The following is a 17,663-nucleotide window of genomic DNA, read 5'->3' on the forward strand; positions in this document are numbered from 1 at the left end:
GGGCTGAAACGTGGATCTTATCTCAAAATGATAAAAGACTTCTTGGTATTTTTGAGAGAAAAATTCTTAGAAAGATTTTTGTGGCCGTAAATGAAAATGGGCTATGGCGTCGAAGATACAACTTTGAACTGTATCAGTTATACACCGATCCAGATATTGTGTAATTCGTTAAAGTGCAGAGACTTAGATGGGCTGGACACATTGCTAGGATGTCAGATCACGAATACACGAAGAGATTAACATTTTCAAAACCAGAGGGCACAAGAACCAGAGGACGACCACGAATGAGATGGATTGATGATGTGGAAGAAGACCTACAGATTCTGGGGGTTAGAAGATGGAGGGAAGTTGCCAGGAATCGACAGGAGTGGCGACTTCTTTATGAGCAGGCCAAGATCCACAACGGATTGTCGAGCCACTTATGATGATGATATGTATGTATGTACACTTGATTTTTATCATGAAGATGCCTGCACATCGGATTAACCGGCCATTTGGTCAACCGGTCAGGCTCTGGTCCCGAGGTGGCCGATTAAGAGGGAGTCTACTTTATTACTATTTTTTATTTATAATGCTTAACAATCAGTGTAGGTCTAGGGCTAAAATATAAATAAAACATATATCAATAAGTCATTCTCCTTGTCTGCTGAATTGTTGTGCTATTCTCATCCATTCATCACCACTGTTTTTTTCTATCCAGTCATAAACTCTTTTTCTGAGATCTGCTGGTACGCTATTAAACCATCTTTGTTTTTTCGTCCTTTTCTTTTTTCGTGATTAGGCCCCGTTTTAGGGCCATCTTTGGCTTCCTCTAATTATGTATTTTCATCACTATCATTTTCACCATTTTCATGTACCACCTAATTGTTTTCGACCTTATATAGCGGCTGATGATAGGTTCATTATACATCTCTTCTATTTGTTCGTCATACTCAACCTTCCACTGTGTTTTTGTCTCTATAAATATGTAGTTCTAAGCATTTTTCTTCCATCTGATATTTTCATTGTACATGCTTCATTACCATATGTCACTGTGGGTGTTATTCCCGTGTTATAACTTATCTTTGTTTTTCTCGATACATGTTTGGATCTTACTAACTCCCGGTTGGTTAAGATTAAGAAGTGGTCCTCTCTCTCGAATTTATATTTTCTTGCTTGGTTGGACGTGATACGGAACTGACCGTCTTCTTTTTGATCTGTATTTTGGAGTATCATGTACCTTGCTTATCCTAGTTTATTCCTAGGTCCAAATATCTTGCCTAATTCTCTATTCTTTTTTAACATTCTTGTTTTCGTTATTATTGATAGACATTGGTGTTCATTAAGGTTCTGAAACTGTTTTCTTGTGGTTTGTCTAAGTTAAATATTGTGTTTATATGGGAATAAGCCATAATTGATTGTAATGATAATTACATTTTTAACTAATTTTAAGTTTTGATTTCCGGAAATTTAAACCAAAAAAAGATTATTTAAGAATATTATTAAAATGAATGTATAACCGCCAAAGTTGTTGACGAGTTATATTATTCTTCCTTTTCTGGATGTCCTAATCACAAGAGAGGATACACGATATGCAACCAAAGTTTACGGAAAACCAACCCACACCAACAAATATTTAAATTACCACTCAAATCACAACGTAAACACCACAAAATGAATAATTAAATCAATATATGATGAAACCAAAGGCGCCCAAAACACCTGCTCTAATGAAAAGGCGTTTCCAAAAGAAAAAAAAACCTGTTAACAAAGGTTTTAAAAAAAATGACTACCCATTGTCATTTATAAAAAAGGAATTCCACAAGATAGAAAAAGAAAACAGCAAAACACCAGAAACACTCACAAGAAAGGTATCAGTGTTGACAATAAAAACATATGTAAAGGGTTTATCAGAAAAATTAAAAGGGATAGGTAATAAGTACAACATCACAACATTTAAAACAACCAATACACTCAGGTCTATCCTGTCCAAAACCAAACCTAACAACGCACAAGAGAGATCAATCCTGGGACAATAAACATAGAGTACAGTGAAAAGATGCATCAATAATCATGAAAGGAACAGACATGAAAAAGAGAAAAATCAAAGAAGCAGCCCTCAGCCTACACAATGAAGAAAATGTGTAGCAAACTCATCAGCAGAATGCAGCAGGCTTTGGTTGCCAATATAAGAAACTCTGAGACACTCGTCTTCAATCATACACAATACATATGCAACACACATACACAATACACGAACACTCTCTCACACGCAAACGGTTATAGCATAAATATGTTAATAATGCAGAATACTTAGAATAATCAGAATTTGAAGTTCCATTCGGCAAAACTCTACCCTTACATCTTTTCACCCAAAGCATAACTTCTTCTTCTTGTGCCAATCGGAGATTGGAAATCATCAAGGCTATCCGGACCTTGTTTACAGCTGACCTAAAGAGGTTATTAGTGGTACAGCCAAACCACACTCAAATTACGCAACCATGACATTCTTCTCCGGCCTGGATTCCGTTTTCCTTCTATTTTTCCTTGCATTATATTTTGAAGTAATGCGTATTTATGTCCTCTCATCAGGTGACTCAAATATTCGAGTTTTCTTCGTTTGATCGTTGACAAAATTTCTGGGTCTTTTCCTATCCTTCGCATTACTTCAAAGTTTGTGACTCTTTCAACCCAACTTATCTTCAGCATTCGACGGTAGCACCACATCTTGAAACTTTCGTGTTAAATACGTAGCCCCTTAGCATTCTTAATCGTAGAGGGATGCTTATATCTCTGTTGCAGAAGAATTTCCTCATCTTTATGAAGGTGGCCCTGGCAATTTCGATACGTCTTTTTATTTCATTGTTTTGGTCTCCAGTTTCGTTTATTGAAGTTCTCAAGTATTTTTAACTTGATACTTTTTCAATTTGAATGCCGTTTATACTAATATGTGCTGGTTGTGTCATGTTCTTACTGAAGACCAAAGCATAACAGTGTTGGCTATACACCGTGGTCAAGTGTATCAATTTTCACATTTTTCAATTTTGTGAAATGACAACTCAACAACTTTGGCGGTTATACATTATTTTTAACACAATTCTTAAATAATCTTTTCAGAACGATTTCCGGAGTGGAAATCGAAACGTCAAATTTACGTACTATTTATAATGTTTTGGAACTGTATTTTTTTCTAGTTTTTTGACATGCTCTATACATTTTTCCAATTATCTGCTGTAATATTATTACATTCGGTCTTAATTAAATCTACAACAGTCGAAAATGATTTAGGAGAATTATTATTTTTCCTCATATTACTTTTTAATTGAGGTCACAACAATTCTATTGGATTCAGTGCACAATAGTAAGGAGGTAATCTAAATACTTTATGGCCATAATTCTCAGCTAGCCTGTCAATAACATAACTTTTTTCACATTTAACTAATTTTAATAGTGCTACAAGTTGTTTTTTTTTGTAAGAATCCATAAAATATATGTCATGTTTTGATAAAAACTCTTGAATTTTAGTTTTGTTTGAATTGGTGTTCGGAATTTTAATCTTTAGTCTACAATGATACGGCGCATTATCCAAAACAATAACACTATTTCTTTTTAATTTAGGTAGTAATTGCTGCTCAAACCACTTTTCAAACAAAGTACTGTCCATATCTTGATGATCATGATATGATGATTATCCTTTTACCTGAATAAAATACCTGGCTACACCTACTTTGTATCATTTAGTAAAGTACCTTTAAACTTTGAATATAATTTAAAATTAAAACTAATGTAACGAACAACTAAGAGTCACTATTCGTTACAGCATTAAGGTAGTAGTCATTTTGTGCTTGATATCGGTCCAGTCTCTTTATTTGGGGAATTCCATCCGAATTATCTTGCAACGGATAGTACGTTGGTTCAGGATATCACTATGGTTTTTCAGTGTCAAATGTTTTATTCTTTCTTTTATTTCGCTTAAGGCATTAGTTCATTAGTTCACAAGTCCATCGAACCAGTTATTTCCTGTTTTATTTTGATTCTTTTGTGGAATAATTTTTTCATTTGTTGTATTTATCGGCTCTTTTGTAGTCTCCCACATTTCCTCTATTCTAGTCTCCCTATTCTTGAAATAATAATAATGAATCCATTTCTAACAATTGATTATAAATATTTTGAAATATTTTACAGTTTGGTTCTATTCGGTTTAGGTATATTTTTGTTAGTGATTCTTAATATTCTCATATTGATCTCGGTCTTGAGCTACGTGTAGCAATTGGTCTGCTGTTTAACCTCTCCACTGCCGCAAATTTCTAAACCATCACAGTTTCTTCTGCTCTATCTATCTTCTCATTATGTCCAAGCTATTCTAGTTTACGTCTCTTAATGATATTTAATAGAGTTCGTCCTATTTTCTGAAGGATTTCTTCGTTTCTGGTTCTGCTGGTCGATGGCATTTTGAGTATTCTTCGGTACAACCACATTTTTGGGGTCCCAAAATTGACATTCTCGGCAAAATTCAGCTCGTTCGTATAATTTTTAGAGCTTCGGTGTAATTTTCGTCCCTGACGACTGGGGTAATGCTGTACATATGTTTTTTAACATTTTTTTTGAAATATAATTTTTAACTTTTAGTAATTGACTTCTGCATGACCAAAAGGATGACGATCGATCCTATTACGAAGTATATGAGTTTAAGACTTGAATGGGCATCGCAAGTCAATTGTGAACAAAGAGCAGGACGAGTTGGACGTATTGGTGATGGAAGAGTGTATCGTTTAGTACCTCGTGATTTTTATGAGGTAAGTATAAAACACCGCTATTATTCCAATGTTTCATGCGTTCATTCATGTCAATATTTTTAAAGATCATTCAAAAACTAAAAATACAGTCAGCTATTTCCTAATAATTTATATTTTTTTGAAATGTTAATTTTAATTAAAATTGTTCTAGATTAATTGATTAATTAGAAGGGGTATATTTTTCTAATACCCTGCTTATCTAGGCTAATCAAATATTGTTTTAGGAAAATATGGCGGCAACCAGTATACCAGACATATTAAGAGCCCCATTAGAACGAGTGGTTTTACAAGCAAAAATGTTGGAATTAAATGATACTCCTCAACAAATCTTGTCATTAGCTCTGAGTCCACCCAATCTGAAGAATATTAGAATGACAATTCTTAGCCTTAAAGAGGTATCTATTAACTTTTTTGAATAAAACGCCGTTTCGAACATATTTATTTCATACGTTTACGCAGCTCAAGACACAACCGCCTGACATTTTTTCTTAAATGGTTTTTTTTTGTTTAAAGTATCTATTGTATCGCTAGTATTGTATTGTATCTTGTATCGTTTATTTAAGCGTATCTCCATATATTTCACCATTACTTTGTAATATTGATCCATATTACATTTAGTTTAAAGATGATATTACAATCCTGGGGTTTATGCTGATAATCTCAACTGTATTTTGTGTGTGCTTTCTATGTATAATGAATCCTACTTCACCATTTGAAGTGTCTTCACCTCTAAAATGAAATACGTGTCCTGATTTAAGAGTAATTTGCGCTTCTCCTCTTCGTCTTATTTCACTGAGGCCGATGATGTTCCATTTTATGTTTTCAGCTCTTCCTCCAGTTCCATCATCTTCTGGTCTGATGTAAGAGTTCTAGCATTGTATGAAGTAATATGCATTAGTCGCTCTTTGTGGTAGCCTGACTTTGCCGGGGATTCTTAGCACCCTCTGCTCCAAACATGTTCCAACCGCTACCTTGGCGGCTGGGGGTGTTGGAGCTGCCGGAGACTGAGGGTCGTTATGTAGTAGCTGCCGGAGACTGATGGCCGTTCAATAACTTTTGGGGTTTTAGGACATTAAAACGACACGCTTGGTTAGTGCGCGTTGGCGAGTTGGTTTGGAAGTGGGGGGAGGGAGGAAAGGATGGAGATAAGAATTCTTTGGGCTTGGACATGGCTTCCCCGGGGATGGGAAGCTGGGGAAATCCATGAGCTCGCGTGGGTAGGTGTGCTATTCCTGAAGTAGATCTATCCCCTGCCGGGATCGCAAAGAAGTATCTACCCGCTACCGTATAAATACCTTAAAATAACAAGCTACCTTATAATAAAATATTCATCTGCTATTGATGTGCCTTGTACAAATCCAAACATATTTTTGGATATTTCGGATTCTTCACGTATCCGTCTTTCTTTTACTCTCTCTCTCTCATATTGTCATGGTATATCTAAATGTGTGTTATGGCCCTGTAGTTTCCATAATTCTATTAAATTAACATGTTAGACAAGTTGTTCCTGTCTCTCTCTTAAAGTATACTTTCCCAGAGATATCATCTGGTTCAACTGCTTTACCTTCCTTTATCTCTGTAGTGCTTCAGAAACTTCCTCGTTTGTTATTTTGGTGAGCATTGCTGTTGCTGTCTCCGTTAGCTCAACTGATTTTCTGTAAAATTTTTCATTTACTAAACTGTTTTTTGGTCCCTTATATTGGTAGGATTATTCAAGAAGGTATTTGCATATGGGAATAGTTTGGTATCTACATGTGCACTTAATTTGGTTTCTGATAGTTTCTAGTGTTTCATTGATTTTGAGAAGGCATTTGACAGGGTGCAGCATAATAGGATTAAAGAAATTGTATTAAATAAAAACATAGACAGTAGAGACATTAGAATCATACGTAACCTCTATTGGAACCAAACAGCAAAAGTGAAAGTTGAAAATGAACTGACCGAGGATATCCAGATTCGCCGTGGGGTCCGCCAAGGGTGTATTTTATCACCCTTGTTATTCAATTTATACAGTGAAGCCATCTCAGAATTAGCGCTTGGCGAGGTCAGTGAGGGCCTTATAATAAACGGTGAGCCACTTAATAACATAAGATATGCTGACGGCACCGTCCTTCTCGCAGGAACACTAGAAGAACTGCAACACCTTGCTGAACAACTAAATATATATTGCAACGATTATGGACTAAAAATAAATTTGAAGAAAACCAAGTTCATGGTATTTACAAAAGCACAAAACATCAAAGTTAAGCTGGTACTAGATAATACAGAAATTGAACAAATATCTTCGTACAAATACCTTGGAGCATGGATCACAGAAGATACTGATCAGACAAAAGAAATAAGATGCCGCATTGAAATTGCACGATCAACTTTTAATAGAATGAGAAAACTTTTTTGTAATCGCGATATCAATATATCGCTCCGAATAAGAATGCCTCGATGTTATATTTTCTCTACCCTTTTGTATGGGGTTGAAGCTTGGACACTTAAAAAATCCAACATTAAAAACCTAGAAGCATTCGAAATGTGGTGTTACCGACGTATTTTGAAAATATCATGGTAGGATCGCAAAACAAACGAACAAGTTCTCAACAACTAGGAAAACAATGCGAAGTTTTAAATTCCATAAAAATCAGGAAATTGGAATACTTGGGGCACATCATGAGAGGTGAAAAATACGAACTACTAAGGAATATAATGCAGGGTAAAATCAAAGGCAGAAGAAGCGTAGGTAGACGTAAAATCTCGTGGCTACACAATCTCCGTGAATGGATTGGATGCAGTTCAATTGAATTATTCAGGCGCGTAACCAACAAAATTATAATTGCCAAAATGATTTCCAATCTCCGATAGGAGCGGAACTTGAAGAAGAAGAGAAGTTTCTAGTGATTTTGTCATAAGTTTGTGCTGTGATTTGGTTTTGCCCGACTTAAAAATATATTTAAAATAGGTATACTTACGTGATTTAGTTTCATTTTTACTTAATTTTCTCTGGCCGCTTCGTATTTCTTTGAACGAAAGTATGTGATAATGTCACATGCCTCACAATTAGGTTGCCTGAATATCGCCTCAGTGGAATTGCGCCTTTAGGAAGCAGATCGTCATTTCCGAATAATCCTTTTGTAGTTGTACTTTGGTTATAAAGTTATATTTATGTATACTGCTAATGTTACTAAATTTGTACAGTTGTGACGAAATGAAAATAAAGTAAAGTATATTCGTTTATTGCCAAAAAACCATATTAAAATGTTCTAGGATGTCCTATATCTTCTTAGAATGGATTCTTGGGTATAAGTGAATGTCTATATTTAAATTCATTTTAACTATACTTGTGTATAATCGTAATTATATTGTAGTTTTTAAAATAAGCCATCTTGTTTGTAGGCAGGTGCTTTGTTACAAACTTGCCGAAATGAATACAAAGTAGCCGATGGTGACCTTACATTCTTAGGACATGTTATGGCATCTTTGCCAGTTGATATAAACCTATCCAAACTAATAGTCCTCGGACATCTATTCAACTGTTTACAGGAAGCTATTATAATGGGTAAGTTGTACTGATGTCAGAGTACTGAATACATTTCAATATGTATCTTGTTAGATTACTGTCTTAATAGCGCCTTAATAGATTGGTCCAAACATGTACAAGTCAAATAATTATCAATAACGATTATATATTTATATTCTTGGTGTATGCAACCTCTAGTTCTAACCTGTTTCACTACATCCGATAACACCAACGTTCAAATCCCTCTATTTTTTTAGCTCTAATTGTTTCATAGATTTATATTACATAACCCTTTTTTCATATTTATAAATTTGGCTTTAGCAATTTGTACACTACTTTTAATCTCTTAAATTTGCTCTGCATTATAAGTTATCCATGTACCTAAGTACTTGTACCTGTTTACCTCTTTCTATTTGATTATTGTTGATATGTAATATTTCGTTGTCTCGTGGATGTTTTGTGCTAATCATGAATTTTGTCTTCCTTAAGTTCATTCTAATATATTTGTGACAGTATTCGTTCAGTCTTTATATATCTGCCAAAGTTTGTAAAGTAAATACGACCGCTTCATCCACATACCTCAGATTGATAATAATTTCTCCATTTATAATCATGCAATTTTTACAATCTTTTAGAGTCTCTTTGAAGATGGCCTTACTGTATGTTAAATGTCGGCGGTGACAATAAATACCACTTTCTCAGACCCCTAAGATTATATATTCCTTCTGACAGTTGATCTTCTGTTCATATTTTGACTTTCTGATCTCAATGTAAATTTTTATACTTTCTGATTTCAATGTAAATTTTTATTGTTGTGATGTTACGGATGGCAATGTTTTTAGAATGTTAATGAATTTGTCAGGTTGGACCCTGTCGAAAGCTTTTTCAAAATCAATAAAGTATGTGTAGACATCCTGGTTTATATCTAGATTTCTTTTCATGAGCAGATTTATTCGGAATATTGATCGTATTGATCATATTAATAATCATATTGTTCCAAGAATAGATAAATTCTTTCTTCGTTGTTCTAATATTTTATCGTAGTAAATAGTATTTAACCATCGAGCAAAAAGACAAAAGAGGGAATCTAATCGTTATGAAAAGGAGACCAAAAAAGTGGCCTCTGATTGCGGACATATCCGAAAATGCGAATGCGCCAAATTTAAATTTCATGACACTTCACAATAATCATACAGTGGTGTAGGGGTTCTAATTTATCTATTTATTTGTTATATTATATAATAGTAATATTACATAATATTAATACATAATACACTTTTTTTAACACTAGAACATAATAAAGTTTTAATTAAATAGTAACAATAATAGTATAAAATATGAAACAATTGTTAAAAAACTTCAATAGAAAATACAAATAATCTTTCATGTGACAGTTGGGACAAACAATAACATCAGCAATAACATAACCCAACTAAATTTGATTTCTTGAACAAGGAAAGAGTCTCTCTTTCCTTGTTTAATGTGGCCTCTCAAGATGGCACTTCCTGTCTAACAATATTTTTGCCCCCACTACCTTTACATTCCCTCTTTTGTCTTTTTGCTCGATGTATTTAACCAAGAGTCTCTTTTAATTTTTAGCTACCGGTTGCTCGATACAAAACATCTTTTCCATACCGTTTCAAAAAAGATTTGCTGCTTACCAAAAACTGTTCCTTTGGGCTGACGATTCCTTTAGTGACCTAATAGCTTTGCTCAATTTGTATCAGGTAAGTCTTTACAATTTATTGACACAAGACGATTATTAGATCCTATATGAATTCACAGGATTCCTACGTAATTCTCTTTTCGCGATATTTTACGTTATAGGATTCGGGGAATATTCGTGGACCACTTTCGAGAATTAAGTCCTTACAAAGTTTTATACAAAAACAATTTTACTATAGATAACCATAAAGATTTTTCAGCAATATATTCCAAATATTAATTATTAATTTGTACAGGTTTTACCTAACAATCTAGAATTAATTTTGTAATATTGTTCTGAAGCTATTTTCTTGTGGCATGTTAAAGTAATAATTACTATTTAAATGGGAATAAGCCACAATTAATGGTTAAAGTAAGTTTATTGACGTTTCAATTTCCACTTCGGAAATCGTTCTCAAAATACAAATATTAGTAAATTAAACAAATTTTGTTTTTTTGTTGTATATAATATATATATATATATATATATATATATATATATATATATATATATATATATTATATATATATATATATATAATATATTATGTAAATAAATATATAATATTTGTAAACAAACATCAATATTGTTTAAAGTTATAGTTCTAACAGGTTTACTGAAGTACGGCATCCTATGAGCACAGTTGGTTATAAACGTATTACACTAGTCCAAGATAGTGAGACGTGAGTTCTGAGTACGCAGTGACAAAATTCGAAAAGTTGGGACAGCTTGCTGGTTACTTTTGTGCAAGCTTGGAACGTTGTGATATAAATATGCTAAATATGTGAAAACGACAAGTTCTAGATCATCAAACGCAAAAAGTAATTTATAACGTTTAAAAATTTACAAAAAATAAAGCAGAAAATGGTCACTTGTTACTAGATTTAAGAAAAGTGAAGGAAAGACCAATTCTACGATGAGTTAGAAACGCAATACGACAGCTATTCCAGAAATGAACAAAAACGGAAACGTGTAAATGTTAATGCCGCACATCAGTAAAAATAGCCTTCATAAAACAGTGTTCTCCATTGTGTGCATTTTCCCATTGGAACACCAGTTGAAATGGAAAGTCACTGTGAACGTTCCTTTATAGTAATAGTTCCATTTTTTCGACTACAATACTGACATGAATAGTGATATAAGAACACACACCTGAGACTGATCTGTGACATAAATAAACAAATCTCCATCTTTCAAGAAGCATCATTCACGTCTTACACTAATAGCTATAGTAATTAACTCTCGATGGTGAAGGCCACTATCAGGAAAAGTAATCGTTTTTGTTTGACACTAATCGTATGCCAGGACTTGTTTAATCGCATAAAAGAATTTAGCATAAAAAGAAGCTTTAACGGGTGGAAGAGGAGTATAAAGATGTGGAAGTCGAAGAACAGGCAGACTTTAGAGCAGGATGGTTCATGCCAAACTACATTTTCTGTATAACCCAAGTGTTGGGAAGAAGGCAACTTTGATCAAGAAGTTCATTTACTCTACTCTATGTGAACTTAAAAAAGCATACGATAGTGTTCCGCACCAAAAGCTTTGGAAAGCTCTTGTAGAAACCAATATAAATATTGCGATAATTGAAGTAATTAAAAGTCTGTATCCTCATACTAAGCCCACAATAAAGGTTAACGATGGAATAACGCAAGGTAGTTACACAGTTTTCGAGATATCTAAAGAGGTTCTTGAGAACGTGGAAGAACAAAGGCCAGATATTAAATATCCCCCAGGATAACTCCGAACTTTACAGTCTGTGTTATGCAGATGATCAGAGTGTTGGCACAAGAATATGATGATCTGTAGTATACGAAACGAAAACTCAGACAAGAATATATATAATGCGGTTTAGAAATGACTATGGAGAAAACTAAATACATGTGTAGTGGAAGAGAACAGCAGGACCTACAGCTAGAATCTAGGTTTGCAAATTACAAACAACGGTACATTAGACGAAGCTATAACACAGGAATACTCAGGGTAGGAGAGCTATCTCACAACTAAAAATATAAGAACCAAATGATTTACAAGGACAACAAAAGAAGAATTTACAATACCATAATTAAAAGTATAGTTACGTATGTCTCGGAATTGTGGCAAATAAAGAATACAACAGAGAAACTGCTTAACATAACCGAAATTAATTCCTGGAACGTCAGTGTGAGAAAGAATAACAGACGATCGCATAAGAGAAATCATTAGTACAAAAAATATATTAGCAGACGATGTTAAAACAACAATTAATCTGTTTTCGCCATGTACAGAGAATGACTGGAGAGCGACTGTCGAAACGAATTTTAAAATGGAAACCCCGTGGAAGGTGAAAAAGAGGAAGATCTAGACGAAGTTGGCGAGAGGGTATCGACAAAGAGATGCCGAAGAGGAATATGGAAGAAGACCTATGGGAAGATATGACTAGAACTGGGACTCGGAAGGCGACGTATGACGCTAGAAACCTATATATATATATATATATATATATATATATATATATATATATATATATATATATATATATATATATACACAATCTTCATACGAAATCCACTTAAAACAACATCATTAAAACACGTGTTTTGATGTAACATTTTTTTTATTATTATTTAAAACAAGGGATAAACTGACCAAATAACAATTTGATATAATTATATTTTCGGAAGCGCTGCAAGCATCTGATCCTCGAAGCCCACTTCATTTTTTCCTAACAATATTTTAAACAGCCCCTGGTCACCCCAATTTTCGTTCCATGAATTAGCAACCAACCAATAAGGGACTCCATTCTCTTCTCCCCAACCTAAAACTCTGACGGCATGTTCTCCTAAAAATTTTCCAGCAACGTGTTGATAAACACCTAAAATAATTTATTTTATTAGAAAATAGCTTAAAATACTAAATACTATTATTCTTGGTAGGATACTGCACTACAGCAACACTAGTAAGAATTATATTCTACTTTATTTATTAAACTATCATTATTATTTATTAAGTAATTTTATTGTAAAAAAAAAATAGAGAGTAAGGCTAAATAGAAAACGAGACTCATTTTTAACTAGCGATTAAAAAACCACGCTGGATGCTTTCTGGCACACATTGTTTTAAAACTTTTTCCTAGTGGTATCACTATTGGGTATCTGTGGATACTCTTTCAAGTATCTTATTTAAAATAAATCGATTTATTCAGTGTACCCAATATATATATATATATATATATATATATATATATATATATATATATATATATATATATATATATATGTGTGTGCGTGCGTGCGTGCGTGCATGCGTGTGTGTGTGTATATATTTCGGTTTCTAGCGTCCTACGTCGCCTTCCGAGTCTCCTAGTCCTAGTCATTTCAAAGTAAAATTCTGGCTTATTCCGAATCAGAATAGTAAATTGCATTGGTACAAGAAAATAGCTTCAGAACTTTCTAGTTCTATAAATCATTTTAACAAAAAAGAAAAGATTAAAATTATAATTGTTGCTATTTTTTTAGTCAGATTCTATAAATGTTAATTAATACCTACCCGTTTTGTAACACGGGAAGTCCTTATACACAGTGAAACCTGCTTCTACTGGGCCATTCATTAATATTTCCTTTTTAATATCCTCAACTGAATTAAATAAATTTACTGAACCTTCTGCAAAAGTTAATTCTGATGTATAATTGAGTTCAGGATTGTCACATGTGTGTTTGCATTTTGGCGTGGCGTAGTGCAAACTACTGCATGGCACTCTACTATCGTATGCTAAATGATCACATGGCATCAACGAATACGGTCTACAACCCTAGAACAATACAGTTTTTAATATATCGTATTAAAACATAGTTTTAATACTTTTTGCCCGACGGTACTTCAGATTACAAGAGTTGGAATAGATTTCATTCAGCGATTTATATAAACAAAAATGCTTACTATTTTCGAGAGAGAGAGAGAGAGAGAGAGAGAGAGAGAGAGAAAGGGAGAGAGAGAGAAAGAAAGAGAGAGAGGGAGAAAGAGAGAGAGAAAGAAAGAAAGTGGCGGAATGACGGTGGAGGGGGAGTGAGAAAAATAGAGATAGCATGAAAATATATACATTTAGGAATAAGAGAACGAGAAAGAGGTTTTCCTAATCCTAGGAGAGCCAATACAAATTTAAAATGATGTGTCACTATTCTCTTAAAGTGCTCGAAAATTTAATAAAATATATATTTGTTATTGTATTGAATCGGTAAAAAATATTGTTTGAAAAATACTATCTAAAAAATAAGTATCAAATTAAAACATACTTTTATATTATTTTAAGCAATTTTTAATTAAAATTTTACCTGATTGCTGCCATAAAGACCTCCTGTAGAAATTCCTGTCTCTTGCCAATATTCCCATGCACGTTGTGGATCTCCTCCATGGCACCCATTACCACAGGAAGAGCAACAAGACATTAGATCCTCAGCGGAAACTGGAATTTTCAGTTTTCCATTCGATGCGATACATCGTCTGTCACTCATTGCGGAAGCTGCAGCCACAGCCTTTAATCAAAAACTCTGTTAAACTTTCACATATAAATGAATCTAGAATTGTCGTTCGACATTATTTTATTTTTCTCAAACGCTATTACTTATAAACTATAATTCTCAAAAGATTACATGAGCGATATTTTAATTTTTTATAAAGTTTTTAGTATTTATTTGATTGTCATTTTTTAAATAAGATCTTAGAGAAATGGAACAACTAGAGAGCTAATAACACAATGAAACCAAATATATAAAACAAAATGTATTATTTTGCATAACAGAAACCGTAAAAAATCGAAATATTCAAAATCTAGAATCTAGTAAAAAAAAATAACCAAACCAAGTTAGTTACATATGAAAATTGAACCGACCATTTAAACTTAAATTATTGTAAACCCGGCTATAATGCCCAAAAAAAAGCCAATTATAAACATTCTTTTTCTTTCTCAGCTTACTTCTCTTCGCCACTCATTTCTGTCCATCGTGTCTTCTTCATTTAAACCTTTTTTTTTTCAAAGTCCTATGCCACACAGTTCTTCCATCTTCCCCTCGGTTTTCCTGTACCCCTTTTTTCTCCTCAACTACTAACAGCCTCATCCATTTCTATGTCTGACTTGACTAAACCGTTGGAGTCTTTGTTCTTGAACCTTGTTTGAGACAATACTCACCCCAGCTTCTTCCCTAATCACTTCGTTACTAATCTTGTCCCTTCTAGTCTTACCCAAAATCCACCGTAACATTTTTATTTCAGCTACCTCCATCTTCTTTCCCTGAACTTTCTTTACATGATACACTTCACCACTGTACATCAACGCATGCCTCTTGTATATTTTTCCTTTCAGCCCTTCTCCAATTTTTTTTTGATCACATAGTGCCCCACTCATTCGTTTCTTGTTGAACCAACTAGCCTGTATTTTTTGGGCAATTTCTCGGTCAAGTGTCCCAATTTCCGTTATCTAGGAGCCAAGGTATTTAAATTTTCCTACTCGCCCTAGTTTTTCCCCAAACAATTCGATGTCCTCAACCATTGCTGTTCCTCTCAACCATATATACTCCGTTTTCGACCTGCTAACCTTAAGTTATTCTTCTTCAATAGTAGTTCTCCAACCCTCCAACTGTTCCTTTAACATTTCTTTGCTCTCATTCACTAGCACGATATCATCCGCAAAAAGTATTGACCAAGAAGCTCCCTTCTTTACCTTTTCTGTCAGTACATCCATAACAAGATTAAACAGGTAGGGAGGGAGTCATTAAAGAGCCTTGACGCAAACCAACCGTCAGTGAAAAATTTCGGTTAATCCAACAAAAGTCCTTACTTGGGTATAAGTTCCCTCATATATATCACGAGCCTTACGTACTTATCAGGAACTCATCTCTCTCATACATCTCCATAGCTCTTGTCTATGTACTGCGTCATACGCCTTCTCAAGATCTTTAAATACCAAATGTAGTTCTCTTTTCTTCTCGCCGTATTTCTCTATCAACTGTCTCAAAGCAAACGAGGCATCCGTTGTCCTCCTTCCTGGCATAAACCCAAACTGTTCTCCTATCGACATCTCCCTCCTCAACCTTCGCTCTACAGTTTATATATTTATCTATACAGTGGTAGAAAAAAAGGGTTTATATCATGTCATTACGCCAATTAGAAACCCTACTGTGTAAATAATACAAACTAAATTTTGACAGCTAAAAAGAAAGGACTGATTGCATTTTGCATATCATGTAAATTAATAACAAACTGATTGGAAAAATGTAATCAAAAAATTTTAAATTATGTTCGAGGTACTGATTTCGTTATTTAAATAACTGACTTACCCAGCAAGATCCACAACTCGATTGGTCTGCAATTGTGCTGATAACATCTGAACACTCTTTCCAGTGTTTCCTCGCATCGAAAGAATCGGGAACTTGAATATTTTCACTGTGTTTAAATGCCCTAGCATTTCTTAAATTTGGATCCCTTAATTTTGCACCTAGTAATCTTTTTATCTCTTCGATTGAAGTGTTTTCATCAAAATTTCTATGGGCAACCCATGTGCTTTGTTTATTATTTAACAGGTCTAGAAACTCTTCTGAACATATATTGTTACTTTTGGAACTTAATACAACAGGTATAAATAATGCAATAATTTGTGCCGCCTTCATTTTTGATCTGTAAAAAATAGAGGAAAACCATAAAACGACTAGTTATTTAAAAGCGGATTTATATCGCTTTTATATATTTATTTATTTATTTAAAGGCAGATATCGAGCACAGTTTTTACTAAATTTTGCCCAAGTAATTTCGCTCTCAGAGCATCTTCAGGAGCATTACGTTAAAAATGTTTGCTATCCAGCACGTCAATGAATGTTATAAACATGAAATACATTTGCACAAAAAATAACATTAGACAAAGAACAAACAGTTTCAAAATTGTTTTGATGCTACATTGTGGGCAACGGCAGGAGACATAATCAGATAACTTTTATCAGAAATCGTCATCATTTTAATCAAAAAAAGAAGCCAGAGATTCTGTCTCCTGCCGTTGTCCACAATGTAGCATCGAAACAAGTTTTAAACTGTTTGTCCTTTGTCTAGCGTTAGTTCTTGTGTAAATGTATTTAATGTTTATACTCTGAGAGCCGAAGTACTTGAGAAAGATTTAATAAAAACAGTGCTCGACATTTGCCTTTTATTTGTAAAGTTTATAATATATTCGAGCATTCAACCATAATATATTATTTTATATTTTATTATTTTGGACATATTGGCCTTAATGCAAGAGTTCTTTCTTGGATTAAGAAGAAACTGTTTTAAGAATCTAGGACTTGCCGTTTAAGAGTTAATCTGAGATATTATATTTAAAAACTTTATGATACTTCCTATTGTATGCATTCTTAGACAGACCATATTTTTTTTAAATAATAATTTTTTGTCAAATATTTTTGTGACTATTTTATATTATTATATTTTGTGTTTATAAGTGACTATTTTTGAACATTTATAATCAAACAATGGAGAAGACTTACCGGCAGAATGGACCCAAGCATATATGACATCAATATACAAGAAAGGAAATAGAAAAAAATGCGAAAACTATCGGGGAATCAGCATTATATCGTCTATAGGCAGACTGTATGGAAAGACTATAAAGGAAAAATTAGAAATATATATACAAGATAAAATCGGAGAAGACCAGGCA

At 33.6% G+C, this 17,663-nt stretch overlaps 2 protein-coding genes across 3 annotated transcripts in view; one reads left to right on the forward strand and one right to left on the reverse strand.

Annotated features, from left to right (window-relative positions):
• The window catches only part of spn-E (tudor domain containing 9 protein spindle E), a 117,502-nt gene that overhangs the window by 25,501 nt on the left and 74,338 nt on the right, over nt 1-17,663 (forward strand). For both annotated transcript variants that reach the window (XM_072523635.1, XM_072523636.1), the window contains exons 8-11: nt 4,609-4,775; nt 5,000-5,170; nt 8,160-8,322; nt 9,883-10,010. In XM_072523635.1, the coding sequence (XP_072379736.1) occupies nt 4,609-4,775; nt 5,000-5,170; nt 8,160-8,322; nt 9,883-10,010 (629 nt within the window). The remainder of the gene's footprint in view (nt 1-4,608; nt 4,776-4,999; nt 5,171-8,159; nt 8,323-9,882; nt 10,011-17,663) is intronic.
• Nucleotides 12,634-16,626, reverse strand: LOC140434985 (cathepsin B-like). Its single transcript, XM_072523638.1, has 4 exons — nt 16,297-16,626; nt 14,296-14,496; nt 13,514-13,775; nt 12,634-12,839 (listed from the first exon to the last, which is right to left on the reverse strand). The coding sequence occupies exons 1-4, from the start codon at nt 16,624-16,626 to the stop codon at nt 12,634-12,636; spliced, it is 999 nt and encodes a 332-aa protein (XP_072379739.1).

The sequence above is a fragment of the Diabrotica undecimpunctata genome, chromosome 2, assembly GCF_040954645.1.
Source record: "Diabrotica undecimpunctata isolate CICGRU chromosome 2, icDiaUnde3, whole genome shotgun sequence".
Classification (NCBI taxonomy): Eukaryota; Metazoa; Arthropoda; class Insecta; order Coleoptera; family Chrysomelidae; genus Diabrotica; species Diabrotica undecimpunctata.

Bases quoted from the DNA above. Each gene is read 5' to 3' on its own strand.
- LOC140434985 (XM_072523638.1), bottom strand. From the start codon at position 16,626: ATGAAGGCGGCACAAATTATTGCATTATTTATACCTGTTGTATTAAGT. The intron at 13,776-14,295 runs GTAAAATTTTAA...GTATTGTTCTAG, and splicing joins GTCTTTATGGCAGCAATCAG to GGTTGTAGACCGTATTCGTT. The intron at 12,840-13,513 runs GTAGGTATTAAT...AAATTATTTTAG, and splicing joins CTTCCCGTGTTACAAAACGG to GTGTTTATCAACACGTTGCT.